The sequence below is a fragment of the Notolabrus celidotus genome, chromosome 23 (assembly GCF_009762535.1).
Source record: "Notolabrus celidotus isolate fNotCel1 chromosome 23, fNotCel1.pri, whole genome shotgun sequence".
Taxonomy (NCBI): Eukaryota; Metazoa; Chordata; class Actinopteri; order Labriformes; family Labridae; genus Notolabrus; species Notolabrus celidotus.
The window spans coordinates 24,434,580-24,444,891 of NC_048294.1; the positions used below are offsets into that span (position 1 = coordinate 24,434,580).

A 10,312-nucleotide genomic window follows, 5' to 3' on the forward strand; every position below is an offset into this window, starting at 1 on the left:
CCCCCTTATCCATTAAATGTGAACGCATTAGTTTCCCAATGGTAACTCACCCCTGTTAAACCAGCACTTGTTTGCTTCCCTTACATTTTTATTTATTTTTCTGGATCCTTTTATTTTAATCTGACTGAATTTATAAAGAAATGCCCATCTTAAGTTCAAACTTGGGGCTAAATAGTCTGATGTTGATGCTAGCTTATAGAGGAACCTGAACCACAAACCCTATACATTTTGAACAAGCAAGTGTGTGAGCTAAGGTTCGACTACTTGACATCTTCTTAACTATGACTCTGGGATGAAACCAAGCAGCAACTTTAAGTATTGGAAATTGAGGCTAATGTAGAACAGTCAAAAAAATTGCAGTTCATTCAGTGTCCACTTGAGGCTGGCTCCCGAAGTATCCCAATGTAGCTCATTTCTTTATTTATACATACTTTAAAGGGTTAGATTTGTTTTGTAACTCATTTGTTAGCATAATGTAATGGCTAAAGGCTACAATTGCATAATCAGGGGCCTAGCTGAGTTGTAGCTGTTTGCCATGCAGGGACTAGCTTGCCTCGGCTCCACCTCTTTGCCTCTGAAGGTTCACCTAAGATTAGGCTTAGTAAGCATTTCCATTGTGACAAACACTTTTGTTAAGCTTTGAAATGCACACGTGGTCCACGTGACATGCAGTCTATGGTTGAAGCCCGTAGTAAGGTACCTTTTACAACAGAACCAAACATGTTATCAACCTGGTTGAAAAAAAATGGTTACATAACATAACACAACACAACACAAAAAAAATGTAATGTAATTATCTGATTGATAAGAGGGCTGTCTATCAGCTTACAATGGTGGCAGTGGGTAGAAGTGGCAAGACACTGAACCCCAAATTGCTCCCTCTAGGTGCATTTGGACCAAGAGTTCCGGGGTCTTTTAGCCCCCAGAATTACTTTCCCCTGAACTAAAAGGTGTGCCCCCATTGTTGTCTGCGTTTCGAACGTGGGCTGAAGTACCGGGTAGATTGTGCAAATCAGGCCAGTGACGTATGGAGAAAATAAAAGTAAATGCACTACACCACCAGACCAGTAGAGGGCAGTAAAACAAAGAGGAATGCCATTCATCACAGATGACACCATAGAAGCAGACAGACAGGCAGGTATCATTATGAGCAACACAACAGTTAGCCTGTTAGCATGAAGAGACTCAGCTGGCTCTGTTTTAGATGGTGCTATATTTCATCACAGATGGATTCACTGAATCAACACGTGAGAGGAGATAAGCGCGAGTAGCAAAGACGTTTCAACACGGCTTTAAAATCCTTTTGAACTCAAAAAGCCGTGGCAGAGATCGGCCAGTGTTTTGGTTTAAACAGCGACCCTGTTAACTGGAGACTCTCAGCCGGATGCATCCCTCATAAACGTCTTTAGACCATCATTAAATATCTGATGAGGATATTTAGAAATCTTAATAAAAACTAAACTAGTTTGCATTCCCAGGAACTCCCTCTGTGTTTCAACAGCTGTGTAAACTCCACAAACACTGACACGTTCAGCTGAAGGTCTCCAGTTTACAGGGTCACTTTTAAAACCGTAACACCGGGAGAGACGCATTCACGGTGGGCTGAGAGAAGACTACTGTTACAAGCTGCTAAATCAAGAGAATCACAGCTTCTTCTTTTGAAAAGTACACACACATACAAAAAAGATAGAACAAATCAAAACTAATGAAAGAAAGAGAAATCAAGTGAATCACAGATGTGTGTGATGTTATTGTGGACGGAGGGCGGAATAAAAACACTGAGGTTAATCTACCAATCAGACACATTCAGTATTGCAGGCCCCGCCCCAAGAAAGCCCCGGGCCCTTTGAAAAGTACTACCCCCCTAGCAGGAGCTTTTTAGGGGGGAGATTATCAACCCCTGAACTAAATTTAAACCCTGGGTGTACTGGTCGAAACACACGTAGTTCAGGGGTAAAGTCCCTCCGGTCGAAAAACAGCTTCTGTTGTTCAGCGGTGTGTGAATGTGTATGAATAAGATTAGCTAACACTGATGGTCCCTTACTATAGCAGCCTCTACCATCAGTCAGTGAATGCTGTCAAAGTCATCTTTTGACTTTGTAATGCCTCTTCAGAAACCGATTGGGGATAAGTTGACACCCATTTTTTTCACAGTCTGTGGATAAGATATAATTTCACCAAAGAAAGCAAGGCAAGGCAAGTTTATTCATAAAGCACCATTCAAACAAAGAGCGGTTCAAAGTGCTTTACAGAGTTAAAAACAAAATGGTAACAATCAACAAAAACATAAAGCAAACACTTAAACATTTTAAAAGCATTAACAATTTTTAATGCAGCTAGTTATGTTTGAGCTATTAAGTTATAGGGAGTGGTTTAGCAGATAGGTGTGGGTGTGTCCAAGACCATACATATCCACTTTCAATTCTGCAGGTCTTTGCTAACAGGCCCAAATATCGCCCCCAAGTATCTGAAACCACATGTCCCAAGACACAAGTAGTTTACATTGTGTCTCTACATTGTACACAGCAGTAAAATGCCCGATGAAATGTATGGCCGAATAAGCCTGAACAAACACTTATAATGCTTGATAAAGACATTTACTTGAACACTTTCTTCTTACATGGTAAAAACCAACAAACACAAAGTATCTTGCTCTACTGCTTCACACTGGAGTACACACATTCACTCAGGTCGTCATCTCTGTGTCTTGTAGATCTGCTGTTAGCCTTCTGTACCCTCAGAGTAGAGTAATGGATGCTGTCTGTGTCTGGGTTGTCCTGCAATCACCAAAAATGAGAACTTTCAATTACATTTTACACAACATAACTTCAGCAAAAACTGTGCAATTCAGCCCACAATGAAATGACAGCGCACATACAGAATAACACTTTGGGAGAATGTGGCGATATCTATTGGTCAGATTTGAGACTGAAATGCTCCCTTGCTCAACCCTCCCTTCCAGTGTTGCCAACTCCTCAGTGAGGAAAGTAGCTATTGGCTGTCCTAAAAGTCGCTAGAAGTGGCTAAATGATGTCATCACTTAATTTGCATAATTTGAATTGTAATGGACGCTGCAGGAGAGACGAGTTACATTGAGAGAGAGACAAAAAGAGGTTAAAAAACACCCTAAATATGTTTATAACTACACTTAGGAGCCTACAACAAATCAAAGTAAAACATTACATTTTTCAACCAGAACATTTTCAAGATGTTTGTGTGTACAATCTACATTCACTATCTAAATGGACCAAAAAGAGACAGTAGTATTTTGGCTTGCATCCCTAGTGTGACTATGACCTAATGAAGAATTGTTACAAAGCGACCCTGCTGGACCGGTCCGCCTCTCTCTATGTATCCAGCATGCTTTGCAAAGAAGAGCAGCCGCTTGCTTTGGGTAAAATAGCACAACACAATAGAATATTTCTCTCTGCATTCGGGACTGGTGTATAGCTCAGATGACAAAACAAAGTTTTCAAAGTGTGTCTGACACTTAAATAAATTATATGACACTTACCCGTGTGTTTGGAGTCGAGCTGGCTGAAGATCTGGAGTCTGCAATAGAAAAGAAAACACTGTTTACACTCCGTACACTTGTGGTAAGAGGATTCTTCACTTCCTGGTGTCATATTAACATAATATTAACATAAATTATATAATTTAAAAAATAAATAAATAAAATTAAAAACAACATACATGAAACATACAGTACTGTAACCGTTAATATGTGTATGTCTTTATACTGTCTATTGTTTATAAACCTCTGTCATGTCTTTCTCACAAATAAAGGAAAAAAAAATTAAGACATTTTAAATAGAAATGACGATTTATTGGAAAAAATTTGATAATATTAAAAACATATAATCTAAATATCTATATGTATTTATATTCGTTATTATGTATATATTTATATTATATATTTTCTATATTATCTATATACTTTTTAGATATATTGTCATTTGATAGAAGGGTAGTTTTTAGATAGATAGATAGATAGATAGATAGATAGATAGATAGATAGATAGATAGATAGATAGATAGATAGATAGATAGATAGATAGATAGATAGGTCATGACCGAAAGGATAAGATCGCGGATACAAGCGGCTGAAATTAGTTTTCTGCGAAGGGTGTCTGGGCTCGGCCTTAGAGATAGGGTCAGGAGCTCGGAGTAGAGCCGCTGCTCCTCCACGTCGAAAGGAGTCAGCTGAGGTGGTTCGGGCATCTGATAAGGATGCCTCCCGGACGCCTCCCTTTAGAGGTGTTCCGGGCACGTCCTACTGGGAGAAGGCCTCGGGGTAGACCCAGAACGTGGTGGAGGGATTATATCTCCCGCCTGGTCTGGGATCACCTCGGGATTCCCCAGGAGGAGCTGGAAAGTGTCGCCGGGGAGAGGGATGTCTGGGTCAATTTGCTTGGACTGCTACCCCCCGCGACCCGACCCCAGATAAGCGGAAGAAAATGGATGGATGGATGGATGGATAGATAGATAGATAGATAGATAGATAGATAGATAGATAGATAGATAGATAGATAGATAGATAGATAGATAGATAGATAGATAGATAGATAGATAGATAGATAGATATTATATTTGGAACTACTCATGTAATATTTTGATTTGTGGCACTCCACCTTAAATAGTGTTGCCTTCAGCTCAAAATAGTATGGGGCTCTGGTGGCCTAGCGGTCTAAGTGCCCCACATACAGATGCCATAGTCCTTGTCGCAGAGGTCGCCAGCTCAACTCCTGCCCACGACCACTTCCTGCATGTCTTCCCCCCACTCTCAACCCCCCCATGTTTCCTGTCTCTCTTCAGCTATCCTATCAAATAAAGGCAAAAAGCCTAAAAATATAACTTAAAAAAATGTAACAAATAGTGTAAGTATTAATTTAAAGTATAAAGGCTCTTTATGACAGTAATCCTACCTGAACATCGGGAGCAGTTTCTTCTGTACACTGAATATGTTGCACATGCCAGGAAAACAAGCAGTGTGGTGGTGAATGCCAAAGCTCCGAAAAAGAAATACACCAAAGAGTAACTTTCACCTGCAGATTTGGAGGACAGTAGACATTAAGGGATAGAAGTCATAGTCACAGTATTTATAAAAACATCACTGATAAAGCTACTTACGCTCTTTGTCCAACTTCTTCCCTTCCCCAAACAGTATGCGTCCACAGGAGACCACAGCGCAGTAAGTCCCTGCATCAGAAGGATTCTGGTTCTTCATTGGCAAGTTGTAGACACAGGTGTGTGTTTGTGAATCAGGCTTCCTCTCACACTGATCCTTCTTTCCTCCACTGGTGTAAATGAGTCCTGGGTGAGGCTCTTCAGAGTCTTTGAACCAGTACACACTGTGTTCTCCGTCACAGGTCCCAGTACGGACAGCACAGTTCAGAGTCTCAGAGCCTCCTGGCTGATGGACTAAAACCTTTGAGTTAACACTTGAACCCTTCACATTAACAGTAGCACCCTCTACAAATATAAATTCATACTCGTAGCTGCCCGTACAGTAGTAGGTGGCTGAGTCTGACTGGACCAGATTGAAAATGGTCAGGTGGTTTTGACCTTTTCCTGCATCTAGTCTGAAGCGAGAAGAGTTCTTGAATTCGTTTACAAAGACTCCACTGTTTTCATGTCGATAGAAGGTAGTCATGAGCTTTGGTTTCTCCCCCAGACTTTGTTTGTACCAGTAAAACATTATAGCAGTCTCATTATAGAAACATCGCAGAGTCACATTGTCACCAACATCAGCTCTTATTAAACCGCTGTCTTGTTGTATATGTACAGAGGATTTCAGAACAGTCATCTGAGCTGAGGAGAAAAGAGATCCATATAAAGCAAAATTAATTCACTGTATCCATTAAAGTATGATATATTTTAGTACTGCACCCAAGACAACTTACCTAAACTTCCTAAGAACAGAAAAGTCAGATGCACAGCACACCTCAGGGCTGTCATCATGTCCAGACTGCTGCATTGAATGAAAGGAATCTCAGTATGGTCTGCTCTCTTAGAGAGGAGAAGAAGAAAAGAAGAAGAAGACTGTGTTTGATTGGCTACTGAGAAGTGCCTTCTTGTGTTCTGATCTGGAAACATTGGTCACATGTTCAGAGCTGCATGAAACGCATTTTAAAGACACTGAATAAAAAGCGTAGGTGTTATGGTCTCACTAATCTGATTTTTACACTATTGTTGTGGTTGTGTTGTATCAAAGACTGTTGAACTAGCAGGAGTACTCTGTAACAGTCTGCTTCAATTGCAGAAGTACTGCGTTATATTAATTGTTACAGCTAATAAAGTAATCAGATTACTTTGTAACACCTTGGTCCCAACCAGGGTTGCAAAATTCCAGGAATATTCAAAGTTGGAAACTTATAAACCAGGAATTTACTAAATTGAAGGTGGGCTCGTAATAGGGAACTTAAATATAGTTGAGGAAATATATTTTAGCATAATCCTGACTAAAACAACCAGATTTCATGATAGTACAGTTGAATATCTATGCTAATCCTCAACCACATGCACATAGCACACTGCTTACTGCAGGGCTATTGAGACCACGCCCCCTACATGCACTGTGCATTCCTCCATCACATGCACACATGATTTCTATTTTGGATGGATGTCTGCTTATAACAAAACAAATATTTATGCTTGGATATGATACCTTTGCTTTAAATTACCCTCAATTCACAGTTAATTCCCATACATTCCCATGGAAAGTTTCCAATTTGGAATATTACCAAAATTCCCCAGCTTAACTTCCCATGGAAATTCACCGGAAATGTTCCACCCCTTTGCAACCCTAGTCCCAACACACTTATTATTATTATTATTATTATTATTATTATTATTATTATTATTATTATTATAACCTTTATTTAACCAGGAAGTGCTCACTGTAATTAAAAATCTCTTTTCCAAGAGAGTCCTGGCCAAGGGCAGCAGCACAAGTTACAATAGACATAAACACAAATAGCAGACGCATACAACAGCTACACAACAAATACCTCCAGAAAAAAAGCATGAATTAAACTTAAACAAAACATCTGCAGACAGATGCATCAGCCTCCAAGTCATTTAAGGGTTGCTTAAAAGCATTCAAAGTTATCAAACCACAAAGTTTCAGATCCTTCTGTAATGCGTTCCAGGTCGAGGGAGCAGCAAACCTGAAGGCCTTTTTTCAAGTTCAGTCCTGACCCTTGGAACAGATAGTGATAAGAGATCCTGAGATTGAAGATTATAAGATCCTGAGTTCTTTTGTGTTCTGGATTTGAGGTTTCCACCACTATCTTGGCACTGCAGGCAGGGTCGCTCGAGTACAGGTTTCTGGGGCTCGGGTCGATAGTGACTGATTATCCTGGAGTCTGTCCCTCGGCCTCTCCAATCTCAAACCTTACAAATTCAAATCTGATGCAGGTGCAGGGACTGAAACAGGACTTCCACCAGATCCACTGCAGTCCGGCTCCATGCTCTCTCGTCCGTCAACACCCACCAGTTGCACGGAACAGGACCCCCGTACAGCTGGAGTCATGTGACCAAGGTTTTCCCACAGTAATCACTGAATCAAGGATTCTCCTCCTCCTTTCCTCATCCATGTTGTCTTTCTGGTCCTCTGAAAACCTCTGACCTGTTGACTCCAGGCCTGGCTCCACTCATCATGACTTTGGTTTGTTGTTGTAGTTAAGTGAAATACGATCTGGTGATAACACAGAGTGTTTGATTCTGAAAATTAACCGGATGTTTTCATTTTGTTTTGGTGAAACCTGACTTCCTGTCCCGCTCCATCTGCTCTGTTGAGATTGATGCGTCGTGCTCCGGCATCCGGCAGAAATAGAAGTCTTGTGTATCTGATCCGTTGCGTTCCGACCTGCCGGATCAGAGAAGTAGCCGGAACGCTGGAGTGGATCCAGTGGAAGTTAACACATTGACTAGAATAGAAACCTATCAGATCCAGTGCCGTGACGGATCTGGTGGAATTTGGCCGGGAGACAGGACTCATTCGCCGCTGTGACCCAAGAACCAAAGGTGAGAAGTCTCTAAATCATAACACCTTCCATTACGTGTGAGTAAAGGCATACTTACTATCAAGAATACACACAAAACCCCTACACTGTCAAATTATTACACCATACTATACATTAATCTATCAGAAAATGTTTATACATGAACTACAAAGGTTACATAGAACTATCCTTTACAGCAGTGTGTGCTGGCCCAACTGTTCTAAAGAGTTTCGGCTCACACCAACATTATCTAAGGGATTTCTGACACTGGTTAGCTCACAAACTCTTAACACTTAAAGATGCATAATACAATGGAACATTTAGTTGGACAGTATATGTCTTAATTTTCACTGAGTTCCTAGTTATTGTTTTTGTAGTTCAGGTCAGCACAGTGCTCTTCTTGCTAGCTCTTCTTTGTCAAAGAGAATCTATTTGCAGCTAACTTCATCTTTTATCTTCCTTAATTCATGTCCTCTGATATTCTAGTAATCCTCTGGGCATTAGAGAAAAACTGCAGGCCACACTGCATGAAAACACTGCAGACACTTCCTGATTGAAACCACACAGACGAAGAGAAGGGAGGAGCTGCAAAGCACAAGATCAAAGTTAACTGAGCCCTCATGTTTGACTGCCGACCACACGGGCGCAAAAAGAACAAAGAACAACACACACCTCTGGCCTTTTGAGAACAATGAGCATTTAGAGTAAACAACTTTGAAGGGCGGGCCTTTACTTTGGACAGGTTCACAGGGGCTACATGCAATGTGCTAATACAACATGCTAATAGCAGGATGTCACCCTGCTTGTGTTTCTGAAAATGCTGCTGCACCCAGAAGGTGTCACGTCCACATGCAACTGATGATATTTGTAATGACATACTCATCATGTTCCAGTGAGCGTCCTCCTTTAACCACCAGCAGCATCAGTATAGTGTGGTTGTGTGTGTGTGTGTGTGTGTGTGTGTGTGTGTGTGTGTGTGTGTGTGTGTGTGTGTGTGTGTGTGTGTGTGTGTGTGTGTGTGTGTGTATTCAGTGTCCGGACCACAGGAGACATGTTTTAGTTGTATTTTCTACCATAAACAATACAAATGCAGCTGTCTGTCTTTTTTTCAATCCCTCTTTTTTTCATTTACAGAATCATACTGAAACAACATTTGCATTTGTTTTGGACATTGTGCATGCTTTTATGAATTTGCATCATTCTTGGATTTGCAGCACACTTGTCCTAATGGAGATCATTTGTTTGTTGCAGATTGATTATCCTCGTCCACCATCATCATACCTCAATCAATGCACTACAGCCATAAAACAGAACTCCTCCTCATTGGTACTACATCCACCTTATCCAAAGCCGACAGTTTCTCCCTCACCATAGACAGTTCAAAAGTGTCCCCCTCCCCTCAGGTAAAGAGTCTGGGTGTCATCCTCGACAGCTCACTTTATTTCCACTCTCACATCAATAACATAACCTGGTCTGCATATTTCCATCTCCGCAACATCAACCGTCTCCGCCCCTCTCTCGCCCCTCACACCACTGCTATCCTGGTCCACAGCCTCGTCACCTCCCATATTGATTATTGTCTCTCACTCCTCTTCGGTGTCCCTCACAAATCCCTCCATAAACTGCAGCTGGTCCAAAACTCTGCGGCCCGCATCATTACCAGAACCCCCTCCTTCCACCACATCACCCCCGTCCTCCAGCAGCTTCACTGGCTCCCGGTCAAATTCAGAATCACCTTCAAAATCCTCCCTGGCCATCCACAACCTCACCACCCCCTCCTCCACATTGTCACTCCCTCAGGTCTTCCTCCTCCCTCCACCTCTCTGTGCCCCCTGCCCGTCTCAGCACCATGGGCAGCAGAGCTTTCAGTCGCTCTGCTGCCCAACTCTGGATCTCACTCCCACCAGACATCCGAAACTCTGACTCACTTCCCCTCTTCAGATCAAAACTCAAGACTCATCTGTTTCAAGCTGCATTCTCTGAATAGTTTCACTACTTCTGCTTGTTGTTTTTATTTATTTTATTGTGTTATTTTATTTATTGTGTTTTTAACCTCTCTGTAAAGTGGCCTTGAGTGCTGAGAAAGGCGCTTTTAAAAGAAATGTATTATTATTATTATTACTGATGTGCTTTCTCTCTCTCTTCATCCTGACCTGCAACAGAGCTTGCATCAGTCACCAGGATGCATAGCAGAGTGCAGAGCGAGGGGAGACCATCTCGTTCATTGAGTCCCTGATCCTGCTTTGATATCTCACACAGATTAAAAACAAACAAAAAAAGATGGTTGAAAACTACATTGATCTTTG

At 41.5% G+C, this 10,312-nt stretch overlaps 1 protein-coding gene across 1 annotated transcript; it reads right to left on the reverse strand.

Annotated features, from left to right (window-relative positions):
- Positions 1-2,284: 2,284 nt before the first annotated feature.
- Positions 2,285-5,961, reverse strand: LOC117807523. Its single transcript, XM_034676843.1, has 5 exons — positions 5,904-5,961; positions 5,131-5,811; positions 4,926-5,045; positions 3,515-3,552; positions 2,285-2,777 (listed from the first exon to the last, which is right to left on the reverse strand). The coding sequence occupies exons 1-5, from the start codon at positions 5,959-5,961 to the stop codon at positions 2,655-2,657; spliced, it is 1,020 nt and encodes a 339-aa protein (XP_034532734.1). The 3' UTR covers positions 2,285-2,654.
- Between the last annotated feature and the right edge of the window lie 4,351 nt (positions 5,962-10,312).